General features: G+C 40.9%; 1 protein-coding gene across 2 annotated transcripts in view; it reads right to left on the reverse strand.

Annotated features, from left to right (window-relative positions):
- RALGAPA2 (Ral GTPase activating protein catalytic subunit alpha 2) overlaps window positions 1–15,929 on the reverse strand; it is a 192,922-nt gene extending 176,993 nt beyond the window's left edge. The window contains exons 1-3 of one of the 2 annotated variants that reach the window (XM_081950241.1): window positions 15,647–15,929; window positions 9,560–9,670; window positions 750–799 (exon numbers count right to left, since the gene is read on the reverse strand). In XM_081950241.1, coding sequence (XP_081806367.1) covers window positions 750–799; window positions 9,560–9,670; window positions 15,647–15,752 — 267 coding nt within the window. In that variant the 5' untranslated portion in view covers window positions 15,753–15,929. The remainder of the gene's footprint in view (window positions 1–749; window positions 800–9,559; window positions 9,671–15,646) is intronic. The other variant, XM_081950242.1, reaches the window with a different exon arrangement.
- Window positions 15,930–20,988: the final 5,059 nt, after the last annotated feature.

Raw genomic sequence — 20,988 nt, forward strand, 5'->3', positions numbered from 1 at the left:
GCCAATTAACTTTATTATGATTAAACATGTAAATCAGTCTCCCAATCTGTTTACAAATCAGTGGAACCCTAGACTTGATCAAAATCTGAAGCTTTAGGTAAGACTGCTGGCATTTTACCAGAGCTCATCAGATGCTCTAATTCCTAAAAAAATACTAAAATATTCATTTTAAAAAAAAAGATGAATTATTTATTGTTTACATTTGTGTGCTGGCAACATTTCACAAAGGCAGCCAAGTGACTAATTTGTCATATCTATTATTTTGGTCAGATTCAGATGCAACTTCTAATTAATGAACAAATCAGTCTTGTCCTGGTTAATTAGAGGCAAGAATTTCCACTTAACTTCTTCATTTGATCATGTCACTTATTCATGTCATTGCCTCACATTTTGACCATGTAGGTATCTACTTTAATAGGTATCTAAAACTGCTCACAGAGCTGGTTTACAACTTCATAAATGTTCTGACTAGAATCTGCAAAATGGAAATCTATGCTCTTAAAATAGTAAATTGTCTGCGTCCAAACTTTTGTCTTTGCTCTCCTTCTTTGCATTACACATCTTGTCTAATAGCAGGCTGGTCCAATTAAATTGCTATATTTTTATCATTTATTTAAACAATTAAAAGAGAGGGTCCCACCTCCGCTACTTAGGGTCATACCATTGTGCTTGTAAACAAAATATGTGTTTATTATTATAAGAACCATATAACTATAATGCTCAGTATATGTTGCAAATGGGTAACTTACTTCAAAGAGAAAAAGAATGGAATCCAACTCTTCCCTTTGGGATTTATTTCCTGAAGGGCAAAGAAAAAGAGCATTCCTTCCCATTATGCATAATGACAATATTATATAATATATAATAAAATTCCACAGAAGGCCTTTATTTACTTGAAATAAGGATTCTTTTTTTGCAGTTTAGCAGTAAAACGGGGTGGCAGACTGTCTCATTCACTGAGATTAAAGTAAAGGATAAACATTTTTTTCCTAAAGTTCTCTTGATTCTTTAGGAGGTGATACAAGACAGAGAAATACTTCAGAGATGCCACAAAGATCTTTAAAAAAAACACTTTTAATTGCCCTTGGAAGCAAACTGTCAATCCATGGAATAAAGGTGTAACATGTGCCATTCTAAGGGTACACATAGCTGCATATCCCACTGCATACTGCATAAGCTTGCAAACACTTTTCAAGGATAGCCTCATGTAAAGTGCATTACAGTAATACATCTGGGAGATCACCCAGAAGGTCACCAGGGCATGAGTGACCATGAGCAAAACTTCCCAATCCAGGAACAGATGTAACTGGTGCACAAAACAGAACCATACAAAGGCCTCCTAGCCATAACTGCCACCTATTTGTTGAGCAGGAGTCATGAATCTAGGAGGACCTCAGATTACACACTGGGTCTGTTTGGGGCAATGCAACCCTGTCCAGTATCAAAGATTGCATAGTCCCTGAAGTGGAGGGCCCCAAAATCTATAGCCATTCAATCTTGCAATTCCAGGGTGGCAAGTTAACATTAGCTATGGTCTCCAATTCAGCGTAAGGCTCGTATCCTCTTAAAGACGATATCCAACTCATTTTGTCACTCTACACCCAAAATCTGTAGTTTAAATACTACTTTAGCTTGCTCATAACCCATGGACAAAATATGTATAGGTCCACACTTTGACCAATAGAGGCTTCTCTTCCAGACTGATGATGGCCTGGATATTCTATTCATCTTGGAGTTTGTGGCAATCATTATAATTTCTGATAATTAAAAAACCTGGTTGGGCCACGAGGGTGGCTTGCCCCTCGTGGAAATGTGCCCACCAGGCTACCGTGTATTCCACCAGCCACGGGCCCAGGGGAGGGGTGGTGGGGTAGCGGTGATCATACGGGAGAGTCTGGAACCGAGAGAACTCACTGTGCCACAGACATCCGGGTGTGAGTCTCTGAGTGTGAGGTGGGGCCCAGGGAGACAGTTGGGCCTGCTGATTGTATACTTGGCTCCTCGCTATACATCAGCGGCCCTGCCCGAACTCCTCGAGCTGATCGCAGAGATGGCAGTTGAGACCCCCAGACTGTTAATTATGGGGGATTTCAACTTGCCATCGATGGGAGAAGCATCCGAGGCGGTTCGGGAGTTCATGGCTTCCATGACAGCCATGGACCTGACTCAAGTAATTCAGGGCCCCACACATGAGGGAGGTCACACTCTGGATCTTGTTTTTGTCTCTGGCCAGTGGGCGAGTGATTTGGGAATAGGGGATTTAGCCATCACACCCCTGTCATGGTCAGATTACTCACTTCTCCGGCTTGACTTCCCTGGTACTACCCCCCACCGCGGGGAGGCGGAACCAAAATGTCCGAGATGGTTCCGCCCCAGGCGCCTGATGGAACCAGAAAGGTTCCAGACGGAGCTTGGGCCACTTCCTGTCGACCTGACCCGCTCCCGGACGGAGGACCTGGTGGCCGCATGGAATAGTGCGGCTGCCGGGGCCCTAGACCGGGTTGCGCCTTTGCGGCCTCTCCTATGGCAAAGAACCACCCTGGCCCCTTGGTTTACCGAGGAGCTGAGGGTGATGAAACGCCATAAGAGACGCCTAGAGAGCAGATGGAGATCTTCGCGTTCCGAATCTGACCGAACACAGGTAAGAGCCTACTTAAGGACATACCTTGTGGTATTGAGGGTGGCCAAACGCCGATATTGTGCCACTCTCATTGCATCTGCAGATAACCGCCCTGCCGCCCTGTTTCGGGTGACCCGCTCTCTTCTATCACAGAGGCCGCGGGAAGCCCCTCTGCAGGGCAGGGCAGAGGAATTTGGGGAATATCTGCAGGATAAAATCGCTCAGATCCGGAGGGAATGGATCTCCCTCAGTGTTTCAGGGGAGACGTCCGAGGCCAGTCTTGAGAGACCATTCTGGGAGGAGTTTGACTCTGTTGCCCCCGATGATTTGGACAGGTTGCATGGGCGACTGCGAGCCACCACATGTTTATTGGACCCATGTCCCTCCTGGCTTGTACTGGCATCCTGGGAGGTCACACGAGGCTGGCTCTTGGGAATGGTGAACGCTTCATTGAGTGAGGGGTTCCTACCAGCCGCCTTAAAGAGGCGGTTGTGAGGCCCTTACTCAGGAAGCCTTCGCTGGACCCAACTGAGCTAGCTAATTATCGTCCGGTCTCCAACCTTCCCTTTTTAGCGAAGGTTGTAGAGAGTTTGGTGGCTACGCAGTTCCCATGCCACCTGGAGGAAAATGACTATCTAGACCCGTGCCAGTCCGGTTTCCGACCCGGGCACAGCACGGAGACGGCCTTGGTCGCGTTGGTTGATGATCTCTGGAGAGCCAAGGATAGGGGTTGTTCCTCTGTCCTGGTTCTGTTAGACCTCTCAGCGGCTTTCGATACCATCGACCATGGTATCCTATTGCGCCGGCTGGAGGGGCTGGGAGTAAGGGGCACCGTTTTACGGTGGTTCTGCTCCTACCTCTCCAACCGGACGCAATGTGTGTTGGCAGGGGAGCAGCGGTTGACCCTGAGGCCACTCACTTGTGGGGTGCCACAGGGGTCGGTCCTCTCGCCTCTCCTGTTCAACACATATATGAAACCGCTGGGTGAGATCATCCGTGGTTTTGGGGTGGGATACCATCTGTACGCTGATGATACTCAGCTGTACATTTCCACCCCGAACCACCCCAACGAGGCCGTTGACGTGATGTCCCGGTGTCTGGAAGACGTACGGGTCTGGATGGGAGACAACAGACTTAAACTCAACCCCTCCAAGACGGAGTGGCTGTGGCTAGCGGCCTCTCGGTTCAACCAGCTGACCCCATCGCTGGCCATTGGGGGCAACCAACTGGCCCCCGTAGAACGGGCGCGCAACTTGGGCGTCCTCCTAGATGCCCGGCTGTCTATGGATGACCATGTGGCAGCCGTGGCAAGGGGCGCGTTCCACCAGGTTCGCCTGGTGCGCCAATTGCACCCCCTATTGGACCGGGATGCCCTTCGCACAGTCACTCATGCGCTGGTGACGTCTCGTCTGGATTACTGCAATGCTCTTTACATGGGGCTTCCCTTGAGATGCACCCGAGGACTGCAGTTGGTCCAGAACGCGGCCGCGCGGGCAGTGATGGGGAGTACGAGGTACTCCCATGTGACACCTCTCCTGCGCGAGCTGCACTGGCTCCCTGTAGTCTTTCGGGTGCGTTTCAAGGTTTTGATTACTATCTTTAAAGTGCTCCATGGTACAGGACCTAGCTATTTGCGGGATCGTATCCTGCCCCATACATCCCTGCGACCAATTCGCTCTCACAGGGAGGGACTTCGGGTGCCGTCCACCAAGCAATGCGAGAGGGCGGCGCCGAGGCGCAGGGCCTTCTCTGTGATGGGCCCAGCCCTCTGGAATGACCTCCCCCCCCGACATTAGGACAACAACCGATCTCCGCTCCTTCCGCACGAAACTCAAGACCCACCTGTTCCAACTAGCCGGCCTGGCCTGAATTATAGCTATTCTAATCCCTCTGGATAAAATTTTAAATTAGGTTTGACTTTGGGTGTTTTAATTGTTTTTTAATTGCTTTTTGCTGTTTTAAATTGATTATTTATTTATTATGTGTTGTATAATGCTTTTTGTATATCTCCTCCTTGTTATTTATTTGTTGTGTAGTAAATTGTACGCCGCCCCGAGTCCCTTGGTGGAGAGGGTGCGGCATATAAAATGGATTAATAAATAAATAATAAATAAAATAAATAATTGTTTATCCACTCCAACACAATATTCAACAAAGGCTAACCAGTGTCTATAAGAGGGTCATAGCAACATAATTATATGTTTAGGAACATATAATATGTTCATACTATAAATATAACATATGTTTATGGTACAATAGTTAACAAGCTCCACTCTACAGATTTTTTTAAAAAAATTAGCCATAGTGACTAGTAGCAACTTACATTTGTTCTTTTTCTTTTGTTTTCAAATATTTCTTTAAATTACCGTATTTTTCAGAGTACAAGACGCACTGGAGTATAAGATGCACCAAGGTTTTGAAGAGGCAATTTTTTAAACAAGTAGTTACATAGATAGAGGGATAGAGAGGGAGAGAAAGAAAGAGAGAGAAATACAGTAGGTAGGTAGGGAGAGAGAGTGTGTGTGTGTAGGTAGGTAAGTAGAGAGATAGAGAGAGAGAAATAGAAATATATAGAGAAATACAGTAGGTAGATAGGGAGAGAGAGAGTGTGTGTGTAGGTAGGTTGGTAGAGGGATAGAGAGAGAGAAATAGAAAGCGAGAGAAATACAGTAGATAAGTAGAGAGAGTTAGTGAGTAGGTAGGTAGGTAGGTAGGTAGGTAGGTACGTAGAGGGATAGAGAGAGAGAGAGAAAATACAGTAGGTAGGTAGGGAGAGAGAGAGAGAGTAGGTAGGTAGGTAGGTAGGTAGAGGGATAGAGAGAGAGAAATAGAAAGCGAGAGAAATACAGTAGATAAGTAGAGAGAGTTAGTGAGTAGGTAGGTAGGTAGGTAGGTAGGTAGGTAGGTAGGTAGGTAGAGGGATAGAGAGAGAGAGAAAAATACAGTAGGTAGGTAGGGAGAGAGAGAGAGAGAGAGTAGGTAAGTAGATGTTTCCAGGTGTATTTATCCATGTTGGAGAAGGAAATCATTGACAATCTGCAGCACCTTAAGACTTTGTTTCTGCTGGCACTTGATCAATGTAAACTTGATCAGTTAAAGAGCTTTCCAAAAGGAAAAAAGTGTTTGCACTCTGCAAACCTTCCAAAACCGGCCTGTTTTTCGCGAAAACAGGCCTGTTTTTCTTTAAAAAGGCATAAATAGCCTTGGGGCTTGCAGAGTGCTCTGGGGGAAGGGGGGCAAAAAATAAGCAAAAAATGGCCCATTTTTCTAGAAAATGGGCCCTTTTTTGTCAAAAAAAGTGCATGCAAAGCCTTATGGAGGCTTAGAGAGTGCTGCTGGGGGGTGGGGCAAAAAAGACCCGTTATTTACTCATTTCTGCCCTCACCAGCTCCCAGGAGCTCTCTGAAAGCCTCCATAAGGGTCTGCATGGCCATTTGGGGGGGGGCCTTTGGGAGGCAAAAATGCTGCATTTGATGTATAAGACGCACCCAGATTTTCAGCCTCTTTTTTTGAGGAAAAAAGGTGCGTCTTATACTCCGAAAAATACAGTACTTATTCTATTTATGCTTTCATTTTTTGAGGTGACTAAATAGGGTATTTCCTAGTTTTCCTCAGCATTTAAATGTGATAAAGGATTAAATTAAGATCTAAAGGACTAAATTAAACACTTTAATTTAGCTATTAGTGAAGTAAATATACAGAAGTAAATCTCTAATAAAAAGCATTTAGTCATACACAATGACGGAACAGAGAAAAAGCTTCAAGGATAAAATTGACAAATTTGTTAAAAATCATCCTATATTCTTATTGCTTAGAATTTGACATGAAATTAGAGTCAGCAATGATGATTATACAGTTACAAATCTATAGATTTCTGGAAAATGCTAGAAAATTGTAAAAGAAAGCAATAGATGGGTATTTCAGACACTGGAAGTATCATGCAACCTCATACTGATACATTGACTGTTCAAGCTTTGATATAGAGACGTTCATTGCATAAATACTATTTTTTACAAATTTTATTTTAGTTTGTTTTAATGAAGAAGAATCCTGCCCCCTCCCAAGTCCAGATCATGATTTAAATACAAAATACTGTACATCTAATTTCCAAGATAGCTTTGATGGTATACTTAAAAACTGTGGTTACTAATATAGGCAACAATGATTTAATTCCACTAAAGTTCAAACTGAATGTATATTTATAGATCCAGCTTCTCCAACACTAAGGCTATGTGGTTAATCGTGATATGCTCATGCTGAAACAGATTGTGCACAGTAACTCCTTACTATATTAAAAAACAACAAGCTTTCCTTAAACTAGACTAATCAAGCATATTAAACTGCTATGTACATGCCCATTGCTTGGATCAGCAGGAGAGGCTATTAAAGATTCTCCTATTGCCAGAAATGTACTAATCTAGACAAGGTCTTCACCTGCAGGGAGTCCAGATAAAAGAATGCATTCATCAGAGAGATGTGCATGGCTCTACACTACCAGTTCTTTGAAAAATGGTAGAAATTTCACCAAGCTTTTAATTGTTAAATAAAATTGATTTTAGTGACATTCGATTTTTAATTTTTATACTTTTGTGAAAAAAATTGTGAAAATCTCATTGTTATTGCTGTAATCTCCCTTGAGCATTATATGGATAGAAAGGCAGGATAGAAATTTAATAAATAGCTAAACCACTTGTAAACAATCTCAAAGACAATTTTTGAAACGTTAGATAGACATTCCTAATTTTTTTTTTTTTTGAATAAAATTTTATTGGTTTTTCAAGATTTATAGGGAAAAGGGTAAATGGACAGGTATACAAATTTTGGCAGTTGCAAAATGTGTGAGGCCCCCCTCCCTCCATACCCATAGTATACATTCATATATAATGCATTAGTATATAATTGATTACAATCAACATATTAGTTCTATTATTAAATTCAATCAAATTAAACATTACAGTATAAAATCCAAATATAATTCCATTTTCACTTTCGGTCAATTTATAATAATATGATTTTCTTGTTTATTTTTGTGATCTGAGTCTTCTTGCTATTGCCCCATCTCCCTCCACTGGCAGAGCTCTGGCCCCTCCCGTGTCCTGCGTGTCCATTGTAGTGTCTGGTGGTTTCTCTAGGAGTGTTTTATTTTTTTCCATAAAGGCCTGCGCCTCTATGGGTGAATTAATTCTGATTCTTGTCTCCTCCCAGAATATCAGCATACCTTCAGGCATCAACCATCTAAACCACACCCCTTTCTGGTATAATTTATTCGCTAATTGCGAATAATTTTTTTTTTTCTCTAATCTTCTTAGGGATCTGCTTCAGAATGGTTATCTCCATATCATGATATGTCAATGCTTGCCCCCTTTGTACACCCAGAATTTCATCTCTTGTGCTTTTTCTAAGGAATTTAATGTGAACCTCCCTGGGTACATTGTGTATTCTAGCATAAGCTGAGTTCACTCTATAAACCAGGTCTATATCCCACCCCATCTGTTGTTTTTCTTTGTGTGTGAAGTCAGCCAAAATGTTTGTCATGATGTCCCTTATATTTTCCCCATCTTCTTCTATAACATTTTGAAATCTAAGATAATAGGACATTCTCTCAAATTCTAATTTCATCTGTTGGATGTCAAGATCTTTGTTCCCTTTCTGCACCGCTTCCACCCACCCCTCACCTCCTCCACCCCCCCTTCCACAAGATCCAGTCTCTGTGAGTTCTTATAAATTTGGGCTTGATTTTCTTTAATTTCATCTTTCATTTCCCTTAGCTGTTTCTTGATTTCCTCCTGGCCCTGTAAAATTTGTTGAAGCATTTGTTGAAAGTCCATCTCTATAGTCTTAGGTTGCATCAGTTCTGTTATCTTTGACTGTGTGGCTGGACTGGATGTTACAGATGTTGGAGCAGACGTGGCAAAGCCAGGTTTCCCAGGAAGTGGTCTTTTGGATGCCATCCTTTATAACATTAGAAGTTCAGTCCATATATAAGATAAACAGTTAGAAAGGAAGGGTAGCCAGGTGAGGTCCGGGAGCAGAAGAACCAGGCAGAAGAGAATCTCTCTAATAAGTCTGGCAATAGATGAAAGGTTTCCCCTACTAGAAAGTTCAAAAAATACCAATCCACAAGAGATTCCTCTGGGAGACACGGAGACAAAGACCGGAAGCCTGAATTTTAAAGGTGGAGTCAGGTTTCACAATTCATAAAGACAACGGAAGTGTGCCATCTTGCCCTGCCAGTTTTGGGCACAGAGGCATAACAAAGTTTTAAAAAAAGTTCCAAAAGTCCACAAATCACAGTAGAAAGTAAAATTAAGTTGAAAAGAAAATCATCTCAGCCTGGGTGAGGCTTCATTCGTTGGCTCTCCCCCCTCCTCCTTCCCCGGGGGCTGAGAGCAAAATTATTCCTCGCCGCTTGTCCAAGGGGGGGGGAAACCCCCCTCCCTCCAGCCGCGCCTCCAGAACACTCCGAAAGTTATTTTAAAGTTATTTTATAACTAATTCTTCGTGTAAAATAAGGCATGAAGAGAGAAGCAACCTCACCGCACCGCAGCTGCTTCCTTCAATTGCTTCATTCTCCAGACGGCTTTAGCGAGGCGCGAGGCGCAGAAACGCGAGGCGCCCTCCGATCTAGCTCCCCGGTGCCTTGGGCGCGCGAGAGACCTCCCGCCGGCCGCCGCCGCTGCAGGAGCTCCCCGCGATGCCGCCCCTCCGGCAGGACCCCTCTGAGGGGTGTCCTGTGCCCCCCAAGGAGTGGGGAAGCCCACCGGAGAGCCGGAGCGGGCAAAGAGCTGCCCGTCGCCGCTGCCGCCGGAACCGGAACTCCGACATTCCTAATTTTTAATGGTCTACTGATTAATTACTAAAGTTATTTGAAATATACAGAGATTTATATAATACCGAAAATAAGGCCGTATTAAGCATCTTAAAAGACAACATTCTTACCTTTTTGTTTCAAACTGGTTTCCAGTGTTACAAAACTTTCATAGAAGATAAGATAAATGTGAGAATAATTGATCTCAAAGAACTGTTTGAGTTCACTTCCATCCACAGCATCTATATAAGAAAAATTAAAACAAAAAGTTATTGGATGTGAAAGTTATAAGAATACATAAAATATTATTAAAATGCATAAACAAAATAATGTAACAGGAAGAAAACTCTGCAAACACAACTATGTGACACGAACACTAGCATTAAAGGACAGTATTTAGATTATCTGGAATTTTGGAATTGTCTAGGTACGTCTATATTTATAAGTAAATTCCATTTTAAGATAAAAAATTAAAATACTTGAAATTTCTGCTCATGCTATGAAGGGATCACAATTAAAAATAAGGTATTTCAAATTTCATTTTATGTTGGATTTAATTCACCTTTACATTGCTTCACAAGTTAGTTCCACGTATTCAGTTTGCCTTGGTATTTCAGCTCAATAACGGTCTGGTGAATGAGGCATCCAACGAAATTTTCAATGGATGCAATTTATTCAGTGATCTGAGTCATGCCTGATGTATCTCTACAAATGTGTACAGCTTCTTCAATGTTCCACCTGTTATAGTGGTACCTTTGATGTTCTTTCACACACCTCTATCAACAAAAAAAGGGAAAAAGTAAATTCACACTTTATTAAAGTTAGGGTTCCTACCCCAAGCAACCGGGATGAAAAGAGTCCTGGAACCATGCCAAGTAACCACTATCTGAGTCTCAGTTTAGAAGACATCAAGTTGACCATGACCTTAACAGAAGATTTAAAAGAAAACACAATGCCTCTCTTTCTGTTTTTAAATCAGCTGAACTAGCTCCCTGAACAGGACACTTAAGGAGGAAACTGAGGAACTCTGTGTAGTTCAAGGCAGCATTGCCAAGCTTGATACGTTCTTTCACAGTTACTTGGAGGGATAATTTCAGCCTCACCTCCTTCATTCCTTTCCTTGCCTGAACTAGCTTTCTATTTTCACAAGCCATGATTCCAATTCTAATTCCAATTTATTGAATCCTCTGACAACAAATAGAAACAAAAATACAAGGAGAACTTAGAAATATATTCAGTATTCAGGCTTATTTTTCAGCCTTATTTTTCCCTGTGGATCCCTTGCCTTAAAATTGGGTAACAAAGCCTTGCAACATTCTATGTTACATAAAATAACATCTGCACAAAGTAAATCAGCACAAAAGTCCTCTGAATGGTCAGAAACTGCTGTTAAAAGAGCAAAAATAACTTCAGCTATGATGTGGTTTAAATTTGTTTAATATAAATAAATATCTAGTCATGTATATTTTTTCTTTCTATCATGTTAAATTTTGCAATTTGTTAACAAATTGTGTACTTTCTTATAAAACATGTAGATCTGCTGGAGGATGCAATCAAGAGTTGTGATTGGTAACAACTCAGATCATCTATTATCATAAACATAATTTAAAGAGCAAGCAGAATGAATAGGCAATTGCTGCAAATTATAGGAACAATGTTCCATAAAAGCAAAATGCACATTTTATTAATCAATCTATGTAATGCCCCTAAGGACATGAAAGTATATCAAGGAAGAAGTAATACCGAAAGGAAAGGAAGTTCATCTTTGCTAATAAGATTCTGCATTTTTACAGGATTCCATTTGTCTGAATAATTCACGACTGCCAACAAAAAAGGAAGTAGGTAGTACTTCCTCTCATTTTACAGTAACTAAAAATGAATGGAATAAAGAGGGTCAACCAGTCTCATAAAGTTCGGGTGAAAAATATTGAGTGAGAATACCAAAATCTCACAAAATTTGATGATCTCAGATGTCAAATGTTACAATACAAGTGACTACAATACAAAAATGTTACGCACATATCGTATTTTTTGGAGTATAAGACACATCTTTTTCCCTCAAAAAAGAGGCAGAAAATCTGGGTGCGTCTTATACACTGAATACAGCATTTTTTGCCTCCCGAAACTCCACCTCTTCACCAAAATGGCCATTCATAGCTTTTAGGAGGCTTTCAGAGAGCTCCTGGGGGCTGGGGAGGACAGAAATGAGCAAAAAACGTGCTGTTTTTTGCTCAATTTTGCCACCCCCCCTCCCCAGCCCTAGGAACTCTCTATAAGCCTCCTAAAGGCTATCCATGCCCTTTTTTTGACAACAAATGGACCATTTTTTGCTCATTTTGCCCCCCCCCCGGAGCACTCTACAAGCCTCCTAAGGGCTGTTCATGCCTCTTTTTTTTGGAAAAAAAAAACGGGCCCATTTTTGCGAAAAACCGGCCATTTTGGGGAGGTTTGTAGAATGCAAAAACTTTTTTAAAAAATTTGCCTCTTTAAAACCTTGGTGCATCTTATACTCCTGTGCGTCTTATACTCCGAAAAACACGGTACCCTTTTCTCTCTCTCTCTCCCTCCCTCCCTCCCTCCATTCATACATGCATAGACATACACGTACACACGCAGTCAAGCAACCATAATTTTATAATGTGATCGTCAGATTACATATTGGACCTATTGGAATACAGTACACTAAGAAAATAGCTGAGTAATAAGATAAAAGATTCTAATCATAAACATGTCGTTTTACCATCAGATTAAAATAATTTAGGATACAGTTAAATTCTTATAAATTATTTACTAGAATTTCTTTTTCAAAAATCTGAACATGTTATCATCAGACAAATAAGATTTTTTGCGATAACTCAAAAGGAAGGACAATCAAAATCTTTTTGGGGACAACTATTATTTACAATTCTTTTACTATTCAAACTTTACAGTACTTAATCTACTTAAAATTTCTTTTTCTTATTGGTTCATTATTTTCTGAACCACGTTTTCTCAAAGGGAGGTAAAACTACACCATCAATAACTGAAATATAATATTGTACAATAATTTATCCATAGCTTCTTTCCTACTAACATACAATGAATTGGTACAGATGCCACTTTTAGTACAAGTTAAAAATAATGGCACTAATAACAGCAACCATCTTATTTTCAGGAAAACTTGTTTTCCAATATACAGGATTAAAAGAAAATATGGGCATATTTTAATCACTGAGTTACATGGTAGGAATAAAGAATAAGATTTGAATTCTAAATGTTTTAAGCTCAAACACTCAGATCTTCATACAAGGTCAAAGTATCAGCTTGCAATTAAAAACAGAGGTTGAAATATTTTACATGCCCCTCTGACATACCATATTTTAGTCAGCAGATAATAAACATTAATTACAGTTCAGTTACAAGTCCAGCCACTTTTAGTATGGACTAGACCTGCACGGTTGTTGTTCTTAGCATTTATCTCATCTGACAGCAGAGGCTGTTTGTTTTTGCACCGCACTCCCTTAGCTCCTAGGGTGAATGTATCTGCATTCTTTATATGACAAGGAGTTTGTTTCCAAAAGACGATACTGATTAGGGATGAGGAGGAGTGCCAGACTAAAGATCACCAAGATGGCTTCCATTCCTCAGGGAAAACTAGAACCTGAATCACCTCACTCATAGTCCAACACCTTAACCACTACATGATGAAGGCTTTCTCAGGAAATAGAATTCAATAACATACAACATCTGTACTTGCTGTTATACCAAAATAATACAATTTACATTTTAATGAACAAATCCCAGCATTTTACTAAAAAGATGGGGCAGTTCTTAACTCATAAAAATGTATACAAAATGTTCCACTGTTTTAGGGATCTCTAAAAACAATGATACTTTTATGAGTCACATCTTTTACTCAACCTACTCCCTCTGAAGAGATTATTAATCCAAAATAGACAGATTTCAGATTTGTAGAGTTAATACTGCCTTTAAATCTTTAAGAAGTCAACAATTATAAGATAATTTATTCAGTCATTTATTAATTTGATGCCCCTTGAATCCAACGAACTCTCTTTCCTGGCAATTTCCAGGACTTTGTAACTTTCAAGTATATACTTAATAGTGAGTGAAAACAGGGGTTCTGATGGTCTATCTGTCACCCTTATCACTTAGCAGAATGAATTTATATGAATAGTCAATGAAGATGATAGTGGAGATCCAAGATTTTTGGTCTCCTCAAGATTTTTGGTCTCCTCAAGATTTTTGGTCATCAAGCATTTAATTCCAAGATTCTCCTGACAAATGAAATCCAGACTCTTAAGAGCTGTCATGGGACTTTACTAAGATTGTTTTAGCATCTACTTGATCTGATTTTCAACACGGAAAACAATAGTTTATATAGAGAAGTATTAGAAAAGTTGTCTTTTACCAGGGGCTAACAGTATCCGAGACATTTAGAGTTGTCCATGCCTCCCTCTGCAGGTATGAAGACTAGATTAAATCAGTTTACTCTAGGGATGGGTGGATCATGTAGCTTTCAGATCATTCTGAGGGATATTCTCTCAGGCCTGGTCCATTCAGCAGTCCCCCAGGCATTTTTTGATGCAGCATCTCCTAATTGCCCTCTATCCAATGCTAAGGCCATACATTTTACAAACTTCAAACAGACATCAACAAGCAATTTGGCCTTCTATCTTTGGCCCATATTATAAAATCAATTACCTCTAGAGTTAAAGCAACTTCATTCAGTACAACTCAGACAGGGTAGCAAAATATATTTATTATTTCAGGTCTTTTGACACTACTACTATAATTTCTATTTTATATATTATGTTTTAATAGTGTTTAATTAGTTCTTTTCTCCAAAGCTGTTAATGGAGTGGAATGGTAATAAATCTATCTAAATACTATAAATAAACATGAGCAAGATGCTAGATTATATAGAAATGAGGCTATTATAATTACATTTCCAATGCATGTGTGAAATCAGAAGTAAGGAGACAGTGAGGCTTGTTCCTTGAAAAGATTTTAGTTTACTATTTAAAAGGATTTCCACAATGTAAATTTCAAAAGATCAAAATTAAAATGTACAAAAATAAACTTCAACAATCCTTAGAAGCTGCTACTAAAAGGTAAAGCTATAAATAAGATGTATCACTTCAGTGTTGAGATGAAGAACTCCCATGGTGGAATGTTATCTCACTACACAAAGTATTACATTTTTGCTTCCCCTTTAATAGTATCTTGTGTAACTTCCTGGAAGATCACTGCTTTATTATTAGAAGCAGATAAGGTAGTTGAAAAATGCTGCTTTTTGCTGCTTTTAGTCACTAGAAGCATTTGTTTACAATGAGAGGAAATCCTCAAAACAAAATTCACACTAGTGTAGAAAACCATTTTGTTCAGCTTTCAAGTATTGGAAATCATAACACTCACCATACTGATACTTCCTGACACAAATTATTTATTTGTCCAATATGGTCCCTGTTAATTCTTCATGAAACTATTTCCTATATTCTCCAATGATTCCCTGCACCATTATGACACTAGTCATCTTATCCAGTCATCAGAGAACTGAGAAAATAAATGAAAATTCTGGTTTGAAATTTGAGACCATGGAGGATCTTGTACTATGGCTTTTAAATTTTAAACTGCTATCACTAACTTCGTAATTGGCACAGCTTGAACTGCATAAATAAAAATATATCCCCAATTCTCCAGGTTATTTTGCTGTATCTAACCTTACCACTTAGGACTGAATATGGGCTTTTTTAAAGCTGCAATATAACAACTCCTGGAGCTGGGCATTGTTTAGTTTTTTTTACAGGAAGCTGGACAACAATCCAAAACCAGGGAGAGGAACGAGAGAGGGAATACAAGCGGCGCGTTGAAGTGGGTTCTAAAGCAATGCTTCAGGCATGAAGCTTTTTTGAACCTGCAGCAAATTTCACGCGACGATTGCTTAGCTGCTATTGCTAAGGTCCCTGAACATTTAAAGCGTTTCCTGAAATCCCTACAGTACTATCAGTCAGCTAGACCAGGGTAACTGCCAGCTGGTGCAAGAGGCGGGAGAGACACGGTCGCACCTGAGACGCCCGCCTCCTGCTCCCGACCTATCTTTCAGGCCCCCTCCCCCTTCCTCTCCGTCTCCCGGGCTCGGAGCTTCTGGCGCTGCTGCTGCTGCCGCCGCGCGCGCTCGCCCCACGCCACGCCACGCCACGCCACGCCACGCCACTCACCCATCAAAGCCCGAAGGTGCTTGAGGCGGGTGAGCGGTTCTTTACGCGGGTCCAGCGCCTTCTGCGCAGACTTCTTGACATCCGCATGACCCCTCCGCGAGAACATCTCGAGGGCGCTTGAAGGAGGTGCAGCCGCAGCGGCGCTCCCCCCCCCCCTTTGTCTTCGCTCGGCTTCTTCTGGACTGACCCTCGCCCCGAGCTTCGCTCCCCTGGCCAGTCTCGGGGGCTGAGAGCCGGACGCGCAGCAACAGAGGGAGAGCAAGGTTGTGAGCGGGGAGGGGGGAAGAAGGAGGAGCTAAGCCCCGTGAGGGGAAATAGGCGGTGCTTGCCGCCGTCGCTGGGCGGGGCATAAAGTAGTGGTCAGAGCAACCCCCCTCGTTGCCTTTGTGAGAGGCGGCGCCTTCAAGGGACGGAGGTGGTTTGCCTCCTATAATGCTGGAATATGTTCCATTTGTTTAAGTTATTTATAAATAAGTGGTTCCTCCTCCAGGGCTGGGAGCTCTAGCCACGCTCATTCGCATGACTTAAATTTTAGAACTACAAAGTCCAGAGGGCTGGATGGGTGGCCATCTTGGCGGGCGCGAGGTTGTCCAGAAGGCGCAGCCTCTTGCAGCAGAGTCCAGGGAGCGCCTTGGCTCCTGCGGGCGCCGGCAACTTCTTATTGTGACCTTGATATGAGCCCCGCAAACGAAGCCATGATGAAGAGTGCAAAATTACAGGGATTTTCTGAATGGTTAACTAGATATCATTAACTGTAAATTCAGAGTTGTGCGGAGGTTGTTGAAATGAATCTAAAATTGCACTTTGTTTGCTAGCTGCCTCTATTGGGAATAAAGTGTGCAAAATCATTACACACAATCAGATTCATATAGACGTAGAAGCAGCTGAGCTCCCGGCCAGTAAATGTTTGCTTGAGAGGAAGTTTACACCATATATTTTGCATTACAATTCCCATGATTCTCAATTGGTGTATCTGGAGAATGTTGTTTTTCATTGCAAAGGTGAACTGTACAGGGGATTCGAAGACCTCTAAGGAATTTAGAACTCTATAGGACTCTTAAGAAAGAATCTGATTTCATTTCTAGAAATTATATACTATTCCTTTTTTTAAAAAATTAAAAAGCAATTTTTTAAAAATGTAGTTTGCAAATCAGCAATGGTGAGAAACTGCTCGTTACCCATCACCATAAATAAACGTTCAGTGACTCAGTTCCTAGTTTAAGGAGGAAGTGGACCCAGTGCAAACAATTCTAGTTACCTGACTCCACAATCTCCTGCAATGATTGGCTTCCATGACAGGTGCACAAGGCTGATGGACTCCATAAATAATTTTTTTAAAACTACCTGAGGTTAATTTTTAAATGCATTTTTCAAGGTTTGATGGCTGTTTGAGGAATAAATGTTGCTATGATCATAACATCAGGAGTGTCAAAATGGCAGCCCGCAGGCTGCATGCATCATGCGCAGGACATGCCCATCTGAGCTCTGTGAATGGGAAAAACATCACAGGACAGTGTCACCCCGAGTTTGACACCTGTGCTATACATCAAAGTCTCTTGGCTTTTCCCCCCCAACATAACATTAGTTTAAAAAATATCATCCTTACTAAAAAGCAATCCTGTACTGCCTCAGATTTTGTTCTAGTTTACTTGGACTTCAATAAGGCATTTGATAAGGTAGACCATAACCTACTACTAGATAATGTAGAAGAATGTGGGTTGGACAGCATCACCACCAGATGGATTCGTAACTGGCTGGCCAACCACACTCAACGTGTAGTCCTCAATGGAACTGCATCTACATGGAGGGAAGTATGCAGTGGAATACCCCAAGGTTCTGCTTTAGGCCCAGCACTCTTCAACATCTTCATCAATGATTTCGATGAGGGAATAGATGGGGAACTCATCAAATTTGCAGATGACACCAAGCTGGCAGGAATAGCCAACACTCCAGAAGACAGGCTTAAGATACAGAAGGATCTTGACAAACTTGAACATTGGGCACTATCTAATAAAATGAAATTCAATGGTGAAAAGAGTAAGGTTCTACATTTAGGCAAGAAAAATGAAATGCACAGGTACAGTATAGGTGGTACCTTCCTCAATAGTAGTAACTGTGCGAGGGATCTTAGAGTCCTAGTGGACAACCATTTAAATATGAGCCAGCAGTGTGCAGCAGCTTCCAAAAAAGCCAACACAGTTCTAGGCTACATAAACAGAGGGATAGAATCAAGATCACGTGAAGTATTAATACCACTTTATAATGCCTTGGTAAGGCCACACTTGGAATACTGCATTCAGGTTTGGTCGCCACGATGTAGAAAAGATGTGGAGACTCTAGAAAGAGTGCAGAGAAGAGCAACAAAGATGATTAGGGGACTGGAGACAAAAACATGAAGAACGGTTGCAGGAACTGGGTATGTCTAGTTTAATGAAAAGAAGGACTAGGGGAGACATGATAGCAGTGTTCCAATATCTCAGGGGTTGCCACAAAGAAGAGGGAGTCAAACTATTCTCCAAAGCACCTGAGGGTAGAACAAGAAGCAATGGGTGGAAACTGATCAAGGAGAGAAGCAACTTAGAACTGAGGAGAAATTTCCTGACAGAACAATTAATCAGTGGAACAGCTTACCTCCAGAAGTTGTGAATGCCCCAACACTGGAAGTCTTTAAGAAGATGTTGGATAGCCATTTGTCTGGAACGGTATAGGGTTTCCTGCCTAGTCAGGGGGTTGACTAGAAGACCTCCAAGGTCCCTTCCAACTCTGCTATTGTATTGTATTGTATTATTCTATCTGCATTTCAGGATCACAGGTAGTCCTCAATTTATGACAATTATTGGGACCAAAACTTCCATCAGTAAGAAAAATGGTTAAATGAGTCAAATCCAATTTTTCCACGTCTTGCTGCAATTATTAAGGGAATCATTGTGTGTTGATCCGGGGCACGGCACAGAGATAACATAGGCAACTGGCAGTTCAAACCACCACTTTATTGCTCCAAATTTTCCCAAGTGCAGACCAAAGAGATGACATCTCAAGCAACCTCTGGCTGCAAATAGTCCAGCCCTCACTATACACTACGGCTGCACAGCAATAAATCCATCAGGGCAAATAAAGGAATTTGGGAAGCAAAGGATACAGGTAATTAGCTCAGAAAGCCAGAAAGAATGCAAGGAATCCAGGAACGTTCCAACATAGGCACTCAACACTTCATGAATTCAGTGTTTGTTCCCAACAAATGCCCCTCCCCACAGCATCTCCTTAAGTCTCATTCCCCAGGTGTGCCTTGTGAAGAGGGCTGGGGCGCTCTTCTCCTGAGTAGCCTGCTCAGTCTGTGCTGTTCTCACCACCTCTCCACTCTCCATGCTCTCGGTTCAGGAGGTGGTGGTCCTTGCTCATCACCTGAGCCCTGTCTCTCATGTTCACTGCTCAGCTTCTCTTGGTCATCCTGCCCCCGTTCCTCCCTGCGTACAAGCTGTCCTAATTCTGAAAGACCCTGCCTGACTGGCCCTGCCCTTCCCCATTTTCCTATGAAGCCACCCCCTCAATCTCTGTATGCTCCAGTTCCAGCTCGTCTTCCCCACAGAGTCATGCTCCAAGAGGCATGACTCATGATCATTAAGTGAATCTGGCTTCCCCCTTTGACTTTGCTTGCAAGAAACCAGGTGGGAAGATCAGAAATAGAGATCACATGAGCCTAGGATTCTGCATCTATCATAAACACATGCCAGTTGCCAAGTGCCTGAATTTTGATCACATGACCATGGGCACGCTGTGACAATTGTAAATACGAGGACTGGCCATAAGTGCCGTTTAATTTCAAAAGGTCAGTAAAAGAATGGTTTTAAATCAAGTACTACCTGTGTATTCTAAGTAATATCAATATTTCTTGTGATCTCTGAAAATAATATCAATTAAAATATTTTGTATTTCTTTTGATTTCTAACAATTAAAAAGGGTGTTCACAAAAAGGCTTAATGGACCCTCACTCAGTACACAGAACTCACTGGAAATAAATTCATGGTACTTTTTACAACTGCCATGTGCATATTATTACATCATCATAATACAGCTACAATAAAACAGCCAACTTTAAATTCCAGATGGGTGAATGGGTTACTTTTGAAATTGAATGTACATATTTTGAATGTCATTGATCAATTGATTTATGTTTAGAATTAAATAGCATTCATGTGACCTGTATTTTTACAATATTCTCTGGTATTCCTTTAAATGTAAAACAAGTTTTACAATATTTTGTTTTTGTATCATATGTAATAGTTTAATCTTTCTAGACTGCACACAACTTTTTATTTCAGCAATATAGTTTTATTGTTGGTCATTTTCATCCTAATTTTTAATTGCAATATTTTATTTTATTATCCTTTAGAAACTTACTTACTGGTTTTCTTCAATTTGTTTTCTTTTTTGTCCTCTTTGTTGTCTTTTATGTAATGTTAATAAAAGTTTAATTTTCGCCATGTTTAAGTGTGCCACAAAGCATACCTCTATGCTTACACTAGAAATAGAGACTTCCAGGTTTTCTCACTCAGGCTTACTACATGACATAGGGTCAGTTAGTCTCAATCCAGCCAACCGTACAGATTTCTGGTTGTGGAGAAAATGTGAATTATCTTTTGCTCTGGAATGAAAAGTAAAATAGGAATCAAATAAATACATTTTTTTTTGTTTTTGTATCTTGCAAAGATACTAAACTGTGACTTCCTGATAAACATATATATATACATTTGTTAAATTAGTGATTTAAATATTTTCTAAATAATAAATGTTAGCAAATGTATTTGCTAAATCTGAAAATTAGTTTGTGATTATATATGGACTGCCAAACTTTACATTTTCAAAGAAATGTTCTTATTGTCCAGAATTGCTACTATTCACATTTTGGTGTGGACATTTTTATATTTGACAAGGTGTTCTTACTTAAATCAGTTTTCTATCACAGTACAGGCCTGGAATACATGATTGTTGACATTCTATATAAATAAGGTCATTAATATTTGCTTCAAAGAGGAACTAGTTCGGCACATTTAAAAGAAAAAGGGTTCCATTAAGAGCAAAGCATACCGCATGAGGCGTTTGGTCAAGATGGTGTTTTATGGGAATTGAAAAACTTCCACACACCATCGTTTCTATTTCCAGATCCATCCAAACCTTTCTGAAGCTATCCATGTAATTGCCTTTACTGATCGCAATCGCCGAATACTGAGAACAAAGAGGGAACATCATGACTCAATCTGTGGTCCTTCCAAATAGTTAATTAGGAATTTTTTTAAAAAGAATAAATTATTCAGTGACCTGTGCGTGGGGCTAGGCAGCTCTTG

This window comes from Natrix helvetica (assembly GCF_964273705.1).
Source record: "Natrix helvetica genome assembly, chromosome: 4".
Taxonomy (NCBI): Eukaryota; Metazoa; Chordata; class Lepidosauria; order Squamata; family Natricidae; genus Natrix; species Natrix helvetica.